Raw genomic sequence first — 16,116 nt, forward strand, 5'->3', positions numbered from 1 at the left:
ACAGTACTCACCCAGGATGTGGGTTACCCAGGTTCAAATTCCCCCTCTGTCTGATGCTGCTGTAACCACTGGGCTAAAGATTACAAGGGGAGCAGGAGCATCACCACCTACATAGTTCTGTGCCAGGCCTGATCTGGAAAGAGACCTCTACAAATACCTACCAAATCAGGCCCCACAGGTGAGATAAGCCAAGCAATGCCTAGTTTTAGGATTGCACTGCAGCTGAAGCATGAGCTAGATGCCTGGGACTTGGATGGCTGAGCACATGCAGAAATTTAGGTGCCACGTGGACTTTATCAGTGGAAACATAGGCACCTCGGGAAGTTAGGTTTTGAAGATTTAAATTTTTGACTTAAGCACCTCAAGTTGCAGTTAGGCAGCTAAACCCCTTTTGGATTTAGCCCTCTGTCCCCGACCACCACCACCACCACCACACACAGCGCTGAAACAATCCTTGACTCAAAGATGTGGGTGGGGCAGCCTATGAGCTGGAAGAAGGAGGGGAAGGAATGCACCTGGAATGGGCACAGGGGTGAGTCACTTTCATCTCAATTCCTCCTGCTGCTAGCTCCTCAGGCAAAGGAAGAGTTGCTACTTGATGAGGCAATTGGGGGGAGAGGAAGGGAGAAGAGAGAGACCCTCAAAAGCATCAGAAAAAAGCAAAGATAGTGATACTTCTACAGTGAAGCTGGTAGGCAAACTCCCATTGAACTGGCTCAAGCTGCCTCTGTCCAGTTATCAGAGTATCAGCAGACATGACCCACACAAAATCCAGCTTCATATTTTCACTTCATCTTGCAAACATACATGGGAACCAGGAATCTGTCTAAAAGAAAAGGAGGACTTGTGGTACCTTAGAGACTAACAAATTTATTTGAGCATAAGCTTTCGTGAGCTACAGCTCACTTCATCTGTCTGTAAATCAGAGGTTCCTGCCAGCTGTACTCTAAGTAACATACAGAAGTGTTTACAATGGGCACCCTTACACCATTTATTTTTACATTTTTACCATTAGCCAAGTCCTTAATGGGAATATATTTCCTGTATTATTGCAATGGGCATTGCTATGATCACTAAGTGAGATGATGCCTTGCACAGCCTGCTTTCATGTCTTATTTCTTTGTTAATAAATTCACAGTTCAGTTAAAGTTTTGTCCTGGGATTCTACCCTCTAGATTGCTCAGCCCAGACCCTAGATCTTCTCGAGCGAGCGAGCAAGCAAGAGAGAGTCACTGATACCTTGATTGCAGTAACTAGCTACCTATCCGACAGACTAGGCAGAACTCATTCAACCCTTACTCCGCAGGATCAACGCCCGCTAATCAGGTTGGGTGTTTCGGGAAGACTCTACTAGCCAAACTTTACCTAATGGTCAAAAGTTAAAAGGAAACATTTTTAAAACTGCCCCTGCTTAATACTGTAACAACCTAGCTGGCTCATTACTGGGTAGCTTCCCCTCACCCAGGCTGAGCTGGAGGGAGAGGATCTAGCCAGCAAAGGGCACTGCGCCTTGCCCAGTTTAACAACCAGCCAGTTGAGGCGCCATAATTCTTAGAGGACATTAAAATGAAGTGTCTATTAAGTCAGAGGGGATTGGAGCTGCATACAAGTAGAAGCAGGCTGGAGGCAGCACTTTGGGAGCTGGCTGCAAAGGGAAGGCTGGGGAACATGAGCCTGAGAACTGGACTGCACACAGAGGGCTGTGCAGGAAATGTGTCGAGCCTAGTGCTTGCCTCTGAGCTCACAGTACACAGAGCACCCTACCAGACATCGAGGGGACAGGTGTTCATCACACACACAGTGGCAGCATGCAGTGTGGTCAGTTCAACTACTGAAGTGTGGCTATTTCCACACACTCTAATCACTGTGGGGCCAAGCACCTGTGATGGAAATTCTAAGGGCAGGCATTCCCAACATTTTCTGAACATCCTTGCTTTTGGTCAGGCCAGAAATACCTTTAAAAACCCTCTTCCAATCCACCTAATCAGTGCTCAGATTACTGGGGGGGGGGGGGGGGGGCTTGTAGGGAACTGAGCCCCCTTACTAATTTTAGGCTACCTCACTTCTATCTTATGGCCCCCTTATTTCTCACTACTGTTTAAATTAAAGCAAGCCACTTAACACTGAGGGACCCACTACTCCCCCCAGAAAATTACCTGGAACTGCACAGAGAACACAAAAATGAAAAATATTTTTTTAAAGTATTTTCAGACATTTAAATAATTCAGTTTATCTTCTGGAAGATAGCGGAGTCCATTCTTCTCTTGTATCGGAATCTGGTTTGTCCACCACAAAAATACTGTACATTTTCATAAGGGGCTTCCTGCCAGCTCCTTCAATATCAAGGTCTTTCCTCAGGGCTTAGAAAAACTAAAATCCTAATTCCTTTCACTGTATCCTTACATTAATCTCCAATGTGGTCTGGGAAAAAACACATTATGTTGTGTTACCCAGAATGTCCTACCTTTGCTGCTTTTTTAACAAACTCCTATAATTACAGTTCTGATTCAGCTCAGTTGGTCTTGGTCTTTTTTTTCCCCCTTCAGTCAATCACTCTTTGTTGTTGTTTTTTTAAAAAAGCTTCATTGAGAGCTGAACTAATGCCACCTCATTCGGGTTGAAAGCTCATCATATCTCACAAGCTAAGTCATGTCGGTACTTGGATGAGAGACCTCAAAGGAAAACGCAGATTTCTCCAGGAAGTGACTGAGGGTATGGGTGATTTAATAGGTGGGACCTCTTTTCTCAAAACCAATATTAAACGTATGCCCTATGGCACCATGCTTTTGGAGGTGGTGTTTTTTGAGGAGGCTTAAAAGTGAGGCGCTGCCCACTCTCTGTTATGAGAGTTTCCAGTGCACATTTTGCAAGCGTAGGTGTGTTAATCTTTGTTTCCTATCTCAGTTCCAAGTTGGGTAATTATATTTTGCTTTAATTCCCTGTGCAGTTTCAGTCAACTATAATATTCTTCTTCCTGTCCTTAATCATTGTATAGTGACACTATATGCTGGTAAACAGCTGCAGCTTTCCTCCCCAGGAATGGCTCGATTTCAGCAGTGAGTGAAGCAATTCCTGTTTTGCCTGTGTAAGGATAGTTGAATCAAACTCATGGCTTGTGGGATTCTTTGGGATGAAAAGGACTACGTAAAATGTACCATATCACCAACATTATTCTATTTTTTCATCAACATGAGCCATTTGACCCTACACTAATGTGCTTCTACCTGAGGTGGCATTCCCCATCAAGTGCTGCCCTAAATGCTGATCTCCGATAGGAATGCTGAATTGGAGGATAAATAACCCTGTATACTTAGAACAAATTAAATGTCTTTCATTTACGTGATTCCAGATGGTTCAAAAACATTTCTGTAGGGTGAGGGATGGAGAAAATACAAGCAGATATTTAAAGAAAATATTAACAGCTCTTCTGACAGCAAGCTCAAGGGTAAATAGAACATTTCATACACTGGTAATTCAAAGGATGCTTGAGTGTGAAAAGCCAAAATCAAAGTGACAAGGATTCAGGTTTGCCTTATACAATGTTGCCGTAAACCCATTTGTATTTGCAAAATCTAATTTAAGTGAGCACTTCTTCTCTAGTAAAAGAGCACTTCTTCACAATCCTTTTTTTAATCGGGAAGAAGGGTAAAGTGACCATAATTTTTTGGCCTTCAGCCAGGCTCATACTTTGGTATTAATATTGACTGATCTGTAATCGCTTCTGGGATCAATCAGTTAGCAACGCAGCAGATTACTAGGAACTGGTGTGCTTACATTGCATCTTGTATTCAGGAAATGTGAATTAAGTCAAAGTGAAGTCTAGTTAGCATTTAGTCATGGCCTCAATATTATACTAAAGGCTGCAATTTTCCCTCTCTCTTCTTCTCTTTAATAAGTTGTATGTCCATGGTATAATGGTAAAATTAGGAGTGTTTTCTACTTGCTTTCAGAATGTTATTCATTTACCTTAGAGACAAACTGCATCCAAGAAAAACACTTAAAAAGCATTTGGGCATAAGCTTTCATGGGCTAAAACCCACTTCATCACATGCATGGTGTGAAAAATACAGTAGGCAGGTATATATATCAGAGCACATGAAAAGATGAGAGTTGCTTTACCAAGTGGGGGGTCAGTGCTAATGAGGCCAATTCAATCAAGGTAGAAGTGTCTGGAGAGCAGCCAGACAATCAAAAAAGGGAAGAAATACCGCATGGTACCCATCTGTTAAGGTGATATCCTGACATATGTGCCACTAGATGTCCCAAAGAGCAAATTTTGCCTACGTCATGACAGACCACTAAAGCCCCCCAGTAACAGGGGACAAATAGCATTAGAGAAAGAAGGACTGTTGCTCGTATGGGTGTTCAAGGAGGGCCTGTCAACTGTGCCTCACATGAGGGTGATTGCTCAACACTGAGAGGTTACTCGTGAGGCTGGGAAGTGGATAATTGACAGGAGATAGAAGTTCCTTGAAGAGATCCAATATCAGCTAATTCTCCTACATCAGCACTTGCTGGAGAAAACAAGTTCCTGTTGTGTCAGCAGCTGGAGGTGGACACATTAATGCCTTTCAGGGGTTGAAGGATTAGAGAAAAGCACATTCTCATCCCATGCCAGCTGGCTACACTGGGCACGTTCCCAGACCAGACAGCCTTCCATTGAATAGGGATGCAGGAATTGAAGCTTATCATTGACACAAGAGAATTATAAATTTAAGGAATAATCTACAAAATGCTACTTGCTTTGTATTGGTCAATTTCACCATAATGAAATAACTTCATTCTGGTAAAGCTGGCCTGTCACTAAGTCCTCCTGCAACAGTTTTAGATTTTTATTTTTATTTTTTCTGGGATTACCTGGTTACATTATACGTACAGCTGGTTGGCAAATAATTTTTCCCCTGTGAAAATTTTTTTAAAAAACAACATTTTTTTTTTCAATTTTGTGAAATTATTTACGTGAAATGTTTAGGTTTTTGGGTTTTGGTGTCAAATATTAAATAATAACTCCAACCCTGATTATTATTATTTTAATTTTTTCAACAAAACTTGAAAATATTCAACAAAAATAGTTGTTGTTTTTTTGTTTTTTTAATTTGTTCTCCAAAAATTTTTGTTTGGCTGAAAAGCCATTTTTTAAATTAAAACTAATTTGATAGGGAAATTTCAACCAGCTCTATTTAATGTTTTTCTCCTGTGTGGCTGTATTTCTGAAAGACATGTAAAATGGGGAGGAGGGGAAGAAAAGGTGGGGAGAGGGAGGGAGGAAGTATGTGTGTGTGTGTGTGTACACAGTAGGAAACATCAAGGGGCTTGTGACTGAAAGCCAAGTGTCTAAGCAGATGTTAGGTAGGAGTTACTTGCCTAAGCTAACTCAGTGAAGAGTGAGTGAAAATCAGGCCCTATCCTCTCTCAGAAAGCAGCATTAGAACTGTCAGCAGCAAGAATTAGGCGACTAAGCACTGAAAGCAGAGACTATTCCAAACTAAATGCCAAAGCAAAGCAAAACAAAACAAAACAATTAAAAATATAACATTAAACACCACACACAGAAACTGAACATTAATCACATTAAATGAGCTCTATGTTGTACTCTGAAGCTCACTAACCTCAGACTCTGGCAGACATCTAGTTGGAAAAAATTTCAAAAGGCAGAAGCCATACATATCTACCTATCTAAAGTGTACCCATCACCTTGGTATCAGACACTACCCTGCTGAGACCTCTGCTTTGTGCACAGAAGCAGGATTCCAGATGATTTCATTAGACTGCTTCTTGCCCTGTGAGGCCTTCTGTGATATCGACCACAAAACTTGGTCCTGGACAGACATTCAGGACTTTCAGGTTCGTCAGCAACACCTTAAATTGCATCATGAAGTGAACAGGAAACTACTGTAGAGATCTGAGCTCTCGCCTTACATGCTCATAGTGACACACTCCACACTAGGTACCAGCATTCTATGCCTCCTAACTAGATTCTTAAATTCTAAGGCCAGAAGGGATCACTGTGAACATCTAGTCTGACTTCCTGTATAGCCCGGGCCATAGAACTTCCTCAAAATAATATCTAGAGCACGTCTTTTAGAAACAAAAATCCAATCTTGATTTAAAAATTGGCAGTGATGGAGAATTCACCACTACCCTTGGTAAATTGTTGCAATGGTTAATTATCTTCACTGTCAAAAATTTATTCCTTATTTCTCATTACTCTGGACTGTCTTCAAGGACAGTCCCAAACAGAATCTGTTACAGTAGTCTAGTTTCAAGATGACAAAGCCATGACCGACTACTGAAAAGTATGCCTGAAAGAGATTGGGAATAATGTTTGGAATCTGCCAGCAGCCATAGACGATCAAAGGCACAAGGGGCCACTGTAGTCTGAGAATCCAAGAAAAAGAATGGACCCAGAAAAACCCTCAGATTATCCCATTGCTCCCCAGTCTTGTTTTAGTGTGGAAAATTTCAGCTGCATTGTCATTCAGGTTTATAACACTGATCATTCTTTAATCTCCCTTCTGTTCTGCATCCTCACATTAGCATCAAGCCATCTTATCTACTTCAATTTTAATGTAGTTGTGTGAATTATGAAGTAGTACGGTATGGTATCCTTTCAAGCCTACTTGTTGTCTTATTTTTAATGATGCCAACTAATTCCAGCAAGCCTTTATTAATACATCTCATATTATAAAATTTAATAACTTTTAAGTGATTATAATGCATAATACAATATGGATTAAGTCTTCTAGCTTAATTTATGTTAAATACACCATTCATGTTTAAAATGTTGAGTGAAAATGATACTGTAAAATATTTTTTCATAGGCACTTCTTAATAAACCAGGCCTTGTGGAAGGGTTGGGAGGGAATCAGGTATATCATCACTTTGTTATAATACTGTATAACATGTAGAATATAATATGATGGATGATGTTATAACAACATTTTTACTGTGACTGTAAAATTCTAGCCATGGTATTGCATGAAAATATGCCTCAATTAAGCTTCATTAGTTATTTCGTCTTTGATGCTACAAATAATTTAGGCTAGGATGTGATTATAATGAAGTTTTGATTATGCTGGTTACCACCCCTCTTAAACAAATGTGAACATTATCAATGTTTGCATGTGCAAGCGATTTGATTACTGTTCACATTATTGTGTGTAGAAATGTGTTAGTCGAACTGACAAATATGGTCTATTTTTGGCATCGAGAAAATTAGCTCTTTCCTGAGATCTGAATATTTTTTAAATCCTTGGAAATAACATACACTACAAGGAATGGAATTGTAAACTAACGTTTATCAACACTGTCCAGTTTGCAGGTAGGCATAAATTGCTTCCAAATGTGCGATAGCTGAGCAATTCCATAATTTCTAGGAATGCCTGAGGCAGGAAAGGAAACTAAGAATCCTTCAAATTCACCTTGGTAGAACTTACAGTTATAAACTGCAAAGAACCTTGATTAAAAAATGAATTTATATTTCCAGTCTTCAAAATGACTAAGGCTAAAAATCACTGTCAAAGGGAAAGGATCCAGGAGACAGAGCTGCTTTGTAGTTCCCACCTCCCCACACCACTCCCAATAGCAGCTTGCAAACAGCAGTGCTCTTTTATCTAGCGGCAGACTTCCCAGAAGGTGAGAGAGTCCAAAATCAACAAACTGTAGGATAGGCTCAGGTCCTGAGTGAGCACACACAATATTTTGACTTGGAGAAAGAATTCAGTCCTCCTCCAACAGTTCACAAACTCCTCCCCCCCCCCACCCTTACATTACATTATCCTTCTAGATAAGAACATCAACTGTATTGATTTTTGCTCATTCCCCTTACCTAGTACTGGTTTCAGAGTAACAGCCATGTTAGTCTGTATTCGCAAAAAGAAAAGGAGTACTTGTGGCACCTTAGAGACTAACCAATTTATTTGAACATAAGCTTTCGTGAGCTACAGCTCACTTCATCAGATGCATACTGTGGAAAATACAGAAGATGTTTTTATATACACAAACCATGAAAAAATGGGTGTTTATCACTACAAAAGGTTTTCTCTCCCCCCACTCCACTCTCCTGCTGGTAATAGCTTATCTAGTGATCACTCTCCTTACAATGTGTATGATAATCAAGGTGGGCCATTTCCAGCACAAATAAAACACCCATTTTTTCATGGTTTGTGTGTATAAAAACATCTTCTGTATTTTCCACAGTATGCATCCGATGAAGTGAGCTGTAGCTCACGAAAGCTTATGCTCAAATAAATTGTTTAGTCTCTAAGGTGCCACAAGTACTCCTTTTCTTTTTGCTAGTATTGGTTGCTTTACATTACAGCTAGCCAACTGATAAGTGTTAGAACACATATCTTATTTGTTTAATGTAATGTATCCAATATCACACTTCCATTTCTTTCACTACCCTGGGAGCAATAGATGCACTGAATCTATTTCCCTGGTGCACATATTATTCCTGGAAGAAATATTCCTAAATAGGACAATCTGATGCCAGCAAACCAATGCATTTCCAACATAGAATCAGTATTTCTAATGTACTACTGCTCTGGAGATATGATTCAGAATACCAGGGTAGCCATTACTCGCAGTAAGGCAGATCTCACATATCTCTTCTCAATGTAACCTAATACACATACTGCTAGTGAAAGTTTACAACAATCCATTGTTGATACCTCAATTATACTTCTCCTAGTTGTGGTAATTGGTGAAGGAAGGATGAATATTATATATAAATACAATTACAGGAATAGATTAATTTAATAAGGAAGCATGTGCTATTTGATCAGCCAATTATGTACTTTTTCTTAATGACTTTGAGGAAAACATCAGTAATAGCAGATTAAAAATCAATGATCTGTCTTGAAGATTAATTTTAAATCCCTATTGACTGAAGACTGAAGGATGAGTCTGGATTGTTGTTGTTTTAAAAGCCAACAGTGGTTAATGGAAAACAGAGAAAATGTTGGTCAGATTCCATATGACTGAGTTTCTGAATAGTCTAATTCAGATACATGTATGTTTATTATATTTTAGCACACAGAGTACCTAAAAGTAATGATGAATTCAAATAACCAATCATGAATAAAAATAGTATTGAAGCCACAAAAGCCACACGAAATAGGGTTCTTGATAAACAACCAACAATATTTACAAGAGCTACTTATTTCAATGATTCACTGTTGTGACACTAAGAACCCCTCAATGCCAACAGGCAAAGGGTTCACTGCTCTGTAACAGCAACTCCTAACAGGCCTGACAATCTCACTACACCTAGCACCCTGCTTCCATAGTATTTATCCACACAGAATGTTATGTGAGATCTTCAATAAAAGCTGGGTTCTCACTGATCATTAATGTCATTGTGAAATGTATGTACAAATACCATGAAAGAAGTTGTGTATATATACTGAAAATACATTCCTAAAAAGAGTCTGAATCGAGGCAGCATTGGTTTCTGCCAGACAAAAGGATGTATATTCCCTTATCTGTCTTGGTTTACATATAAATTAAGCATCAAAAGCCAATACAAATGAAGCCCGGTTTGCATAAGAAGTCAACATGAAGTCAGCACACTAGGGAATAAACCATGGGGGGGCATCCTGACTTTTGGGACAAACAATGGATGTTTGGGAGATAAGACGACAAAAGTACACCTTTTTTATCATTAACCAAGGAAGCAAAAGGACATCACTTTTTGCATTCATGAAAGAGGGATCCCAGTCATGTTGGTTGGAGATGCTGGGAGATTGCTCTGGGTGACAAACTTTTGTAGACATGGGCTTGGCCTGTTTAATATAGACTCTAGGAAAAGTGTTATATTTTGTTTTATACATAACCTTTCTCTGTCCATTGTCCTTACTGACTTGAATCTTTGACTCTCTGGTCCTTGTTAATAAACTTATTGTTACTTTAATTACAAATATATTTTAGTGCTGTAGTATTAAGCAAAGTGTTGTTCCTGAGTTGAAATCATTCAGCTTGCGTGCAGGGCTGTAACCAGACATTTTAGTGCCCAGAGCGAGCAAGCATATTTGTGCCCCCTGCGGGGGGTTTTCAGCATTTCTTCACCCCATTTTTCCACACTGGGCGGCTGCCTTGCTCATCCCACCCTGGTTACAGCCTTCTTGTGTGTATACTGTTCCTCTGGGGACAGCATACCTGGTAACTCTTATGAGTGGCTGGTGGACAAGGGGCTGGATGCTACAGGGATTACTCTCAGGACTCAGGGGTTGGTGTGTGCCTGTCACTAGCCTGTGTTGCCAGAGGCTGTTGGTTCCAGGGAGCTGGACTATAACAGACACAGATGAGACAACTGCACTCTAAGAGCGGTAAGGTGGTGCCTCATGATGACCCTGGGTAGCATCACAGCAGTACCAACTGATTCCCTCTCAGTACAAAAGTGATACTATAAAAAGAAAACTTGCTCTGCTTGCTGAGACTTACGTGTATTGGTGACGCAGGGTCGGGCTGAACACTCTAAAAACAAAAACAGGAAAAAAAATTATTTACAGGTTTTTGGATCCCCAAAAATTCCAGGAGATTTTGTGTACAGGAAATTTCTTACCTTTAGAAGGGAATATTGGCAACCGGCCATGACAAGACAGAACAGGAGGACCCAAATATCTTTACAGAAGCCTTGGTTCAGAGTTAGGAACCCAAGAAGTGAGACAAGAACTACTAGAAGAACAGCCAACACATTCTCCTTGATAGCTTCAGTCCTACAGGAATAAAATAAATAAAAGGGGTTTCAAAAGGAGAAAAGTGCCCATACAACTACTAGAGATAAAGGGACAGATCCTCAGCTGATGTAAATTGCCATCGCTGCACTGACTTGAGCTATAACACTATACCACCTGAGGATCTGCCCTCAAAACTCTACACCAACTGCTTGTGGACTTATCAGTGTATAATACTTCACTCTAAGTCTTTAGTTGTACATCTCATTATGACACCTAAACCTTGTATTCAACCCTGTGAATTTTATTTCATAGATCAGGGGTGGGCAAACTTTTTGGCCTGAGGGCCACATCATGGTTCCAAAAGTGTATGGAGGGCCACTACACCTGGTGGCTCTCGCAGCCGCACTGCCCGGCAGGAGCTCGCAGCCCCGCCGCCCAGACAGCACGGCAAGCTGAGGCTGCAGGGCAGAGGCCGAGGACTAGCCCCCCTGGCCAGGAGCTCAAGGGCCAGGCAGGATAGTCCCACAGGCCGGATGTGGCCTGCAGCCGTAGTTTGTCCACCTCTGTCATAGATGAATAGATTTTAAGGCTATCAGAGACTATTAGGATCATCTAGTCTGACTTCCTGCATAGAATTTCACCAAGTAATTTGTATACTTTAGTGTGCGGTTCCCTGTAAGTCTCTCTATAAAACAGTTTTTAAAGGGAATGATAAGCATTCATGTACTAAAAATGCTAAAGACAAAATACAGAATGTGGCCAAAGGTGGCGAGCAATACTGTTGTCATGTTAAAATTATTCTTTAAAGTGCACCCCTAACTATATAAAAAGAAAAGAAGGACTTGTGGCACCTTAGAGACTAACAAATTTATTTGAGCATAAGCATGCATACGATGAAGTGAGCTGTAGCTCACAAAAGATTATGCTCAAATAAATTTGTTAGTCTCTAAGGTGCCACAAGTCCTCCTTTTCTTTTTGCAGATACAGACTAACACGGCTGCTACTCTGAAACCTAACAATATAGAATTAGAAAAGATATACAATTTGTTCTTATCTATAGTACTGAAACATATTAAATCTTTCATATGTTTAATAAGATTTATTAGAACAGGTGTCCAGAGAAAAGCAATTTAAATATTCAATCCATAACAAAAAGAGTGTATTGTGGATATTTTTCCATGCACTTGAAGTGCTTAGACAAGGCACCACATATACAGAGGCATATATGCTAAATCTAACTTCTCTGACTACATACCATGATTTCTGTAGAACACTAAAGTTGTAGTCTGAAATATCTGCAGCAGAGATCATATTAACATGTGTATAGGGCATACACCCACACAAACAGAGATCAAGCTCATGACAGGCTAGCCTGCAGTCACTGGCTATGTAGGCTTAGTTGTTTTGGGTTGATAATAGTCTAGCAGATAAAGAGCACTGCCAAAACAGCTGATTACAACTGACATGGGGGAAAGAAAAGAAAGACAAGAAGAAACGATGCCAGAGAAAGAAACAGAATTGTGTCTCATCAAATAATTGAGTTAGGGTGGTGGGGGGGAACCAGGGGGATTCCCTCCTGAACTTTGTTCTTAAAATTTGGAAGTATTTCAGTGACAAAAATCTGGCAGCTTTCCCTCTGTTCTTCCCTCTGTTCTCTTCTCTTCCGATTCACACACAACACTAATTTTCAATCACTGCATAGGCACCGACTTCCCCTCTGCCTGGTGGGCAGCTTCAATGCCCCTCAATGCCCCTGCCCCTGCCCCACCTCTTCACTGCCAGAGGCAGCAGGCCCAAGAATCTAGAGTCAAATTGGGAACTATCGCACAAATTGGGCCCTCACTTAAATCAAGGTCTCTTCTCATATAGAAGGAGGAGTCCGGTGGCACCTTAGAGACTAACAAATTTATTTGGGCATAAGTTTCGTGGGTAAAAAACTCACTTCTTCAGATGCGGAGGATTCTTCAGGCTCCTCGTTGTTTTTGTAGATACAGACTAACAGGCTACCCCTCTGATACTTCTCATATAGAAGGGTCATGGGCCACAAAAAGCTCTGAAGTTTTGAGGCTTGGAGCACAGAAACATTTTCCCACACTTAAACTAAACATATTTATTTAAAATGAGTCCCACCATTCACTCCTTTTTTAATAGTTTGCATTTTTACCTGTGAGGAGAAATTCATGCCACTTAGTATGAAGAAAGCTTACCGATCCAGTAATGCCAACAAGGCAAGTCGATCATACCAGACTTTAATCCACTTGCCAGGAAATATAATAAATTTGTAAAACTGCCTGTTAAATTTTCGTTGTGCTGAAGAGCATGAAGAGTCCTCAAAGTCCTGACTCAGTTGCTTTAAAGCAAACAAAACACACACATACACAGTTTCATACTGGCATACTGTTGCCACTAAAGTACATGCTCTAAAAAGCAGAATTTATATGTCAATGTTCCATTCCAATTTCTTTATAAATGAATACTGGTAAAAAATTTTACTCTCCATATTATTTCAAACATAAGGAACATAATATATTAATCTCATTTCCTATAGATGGTCAGAAGTTATGCCAATCATGCAAAATACAATTAACAATACATTAACAAGTTATAGTAACAAATTATTTCTTTAATCCCCATGGTTTATTTTGTCTATGGTTTTCTTGCTTCTTCCACACTTCAGACCAACCACAGCATAAGCCACAACCGCACCTGATGGGAAAAGATCCTTGCCTCTAACTGAGAATCCTAGCGATTAATAATTCCAAGTGACATAAAATATGATTTGAGACAGATTGTGTTCCTTCTGTCACAGTAATTTTTAAGCAAAATATGAATTCAAATAATACACAGTTTTTACATTATTTAAGTTACAATTTAGACATTTTACTTAACATACTGTGAAGGATTTTAAAAAGCCAAAAGTGAAATATGAACATTTACATTTTTTTTTTATAATATCTGCCATCTAGGAGTGTTTTCTATATTTGGTCGCCTGGCTCTACAACCTCTGCTCCAACAGAAACTATTACAGTAATCAATTTTCCTGTTCTTTTTCCTTTTTATTTTTAATCACACTCACCTTAAATTCATTACTACCACTCTCCTAATTTAGTTTTATGACTTGAAAAAGAGTAGAAAAATGACAATGCTAGCAAAGGAATTGTTTAAAAATCTAAACAGGACACTACGGCCCTGATTTTCCAAACACTTCAGCACGTGCTTAACTTTAAGCACATGTGCATAATGGTTTGCAGGACTCGGGCCTAGATCAGGACTTCTGCGTTGTAGTCAGTGCTATGTCACTGACTGGCTGTGACTTGCATGAGGCCACACTAAATCTATTTGTGCCTCCATTTACCTCTCCACAAAATGAATGAAATATTACTTAGGGCTCGTTTACATGAACACTTAGTTCACAGAAAACTGGGGTGGGACTCTACCATGCATTAGTCTGCGGCATACTAATTGTCCACATGGACCCTGCTGACATGCACTTTTGTTAGTTTGTTAGTGGACTTTGATTTACCCCACTTTGACATGAACTGTTAGTGCACATCTACAAGGTCTACACAGAGAGCTAATGCGCTGCGGGTTAGTGCAGGTAGATTCACACCCCAGCTTGCTACGAACTAAATTATCATATAGACAAGATCTCAGCTAACTTATATGGGTGTCTGAAGCTCTGAGTGAAATTCTAGCCTGGGGTAGTCAATACGTTGACTGCAGGCCAAATCCTGACTGCCAGACACTTTTGAACGGACTTCAAAATCTTTTTATCATCATCGTTATTTTTTTTATTATTATTTTCTCTGGAATCTGGACCTTGACTATACCTTGACCAAGAAATTTGGACATAGACCCATCCAAGTCAATGATAAAACTCTCAATGACTTCAATAGGGTTAAGATTTCACTTATAATCACAAGATTAGAAGCCATAAAAACATGGGTTCTAGTCCCAAACTTGGAGTGTGATCTTGGGCAAGACACTTCACTTCTCAATACCTCAGATTTCCTACAGATAAGGTAAAAGTGATGATAATTCTCTAGTTAGCAGGCTTAACAAATATTTGTAAAGTCTTTTGGGATTATTGCACAGAAATCTCTATACAAATCTAAATTATCATTTTATATGCATTTATAACATACATAAGCAAAAAACGAGTTTTAAATCAGCTTACATCAGCTACTTTCCTGTCAACTTTTAGTTCCTGTTAAAAATCTAAGTCAAGATAAATAATTGTCTGATGTTTTAGGTTTATTAACATCAGACTTGAAGTGGCCGTGGTGGGGTGGGTGAAGGTGTTAAGCTTGGGATGAGGGTATCTCCAGATTCTGGAAGACAGCTTGGAGAACGTCAAAGAGACCCCCAAGCCCACACAAACTATAAAAATAAACTATGTCCTTGTTGTATTACAAACCAAACTGAGCATTAAGGGCCTGCTTCTGACAGGTGATGAGCAACTCCAGCTCCTGCAAGTGGAGGGTGCTCTGGCATCCCACAAATGATACCCAGGACCCAGGATCAGGCCCTAAAAGTTTTACTTCCCAGTTCAGAAAAGAGGTGACAGACTTGCTATTTTAGGCCTACGTGCCCACACTAATCTGCAAAGTGGATGTGTCAAACTGTTAGAATTTGGCAACGTGTATAAAATCCTAACAGCTGTGTCCTCTGGTGTTCAATTTTTACGATAAGAGACTGACTATTTACATGTTGGCAGTATCCTTGTACAGCTAACATGCACCTAATGCAAATGCTTAGCAGGTTTAAACTCATAGTAATCGCTAAATACTCTAATACAAGGCACTTTGGATAACTTGTCCCTATTATTAAAAAAGCTCAAAAATGCTCCTTAAGGACCCATCTCTGCCACCTTTGCTCAGAGTGGTCCCTTATTATTTTTAAACCAATGTGGCTACTTGTATAGTAATATACTACTCAACGTGTAGCCAAACAAGCCCTCCCAGCGGAGCAATACTATATAAATATGAAAGGGTTAAAATGGTTGCCACCACACCAGATGGTCGGTTCTACAACATATTTACATGACATGATTTGTTGAAATGTTAGAAACTGAAATACAACGTACCCGTGGTGTTTCTGAAAGTGTTCTTCGTGCCACCATCAGTAAGAGCTGCTGCTGGAGTGCACTTGCAGCGTGATCTCCTGAAGATGGTTCTTGACTCTCTGAAGTGGTAGTACTAGAGGAACTGAACTGTGTTTCACTGTGCACAGGGATAAAAAGGAACGAAATGGTTTTAGAAAGAGTCAAGTCAATGCCATTTAAAACAATACAGCAGGAGGTCTGGATGGCTCATGGGATCCATAATGGGACATGGAGCCTTCCACCTCATCAGATAAAATCTAGCCCAGGCCTCTAGTGACCAAGAGTCATTTGTTTTTGATGGCTGTTTGTTGACCCCGTCCAGTCCCCTACAGA

At 40.0% G+C, this 16,116-nt stretch overlaps 1 protein-coding gene across 1 annotated transcript in view; it reads right to left on the minus strand.

The window, feature by feature from the left end:
* The window catches only part of PCNX2 (pecanex 2), a 224,881-nt gene that overhangs the window by 165,956 nt on the left and 42,809 nt on the right, over nucleotides 1-16,116 (minus strand). The window contains exons 9-12 of the mRNA XM_073338102.2: nucleotides 15,766-15,901; nucleotides 12,887-13,029; nucleotides 10,565-10,718; nucleotides 10,444-10,476 (exon numbers count right to left, since the gene is read on the minus strand). Coding sequence (XP_073194203.2) covers nucleotides 10,444-10,476; nucleotides 10,565-10,718; nucleotides 12,887-13,029; nucleotides 15,766-15,901 — 466 coding nt within the window. The remainder of the gene's footprint in view (nucleotides 1-10,443; nucleotides 10,477-10,564; nucleotides 10,719-12,886; nucleotides 13,030-15,765; nucleotides 15,902-16,116) is intronic.

This window comes from Lepidochelys kempii, chromosome 3 (assembly GCF_965140285.1).
Source record: "Lepidochelys kempii isolate rLepKem1 chromosome 3, rLepKem1.hap1, whole genome shotgun sequence".
NCBI lineage: Eukaryota > Metazoa > Chordata > Testudines > Cheloniidae > Lepidochelys > Lepidochelys kempii.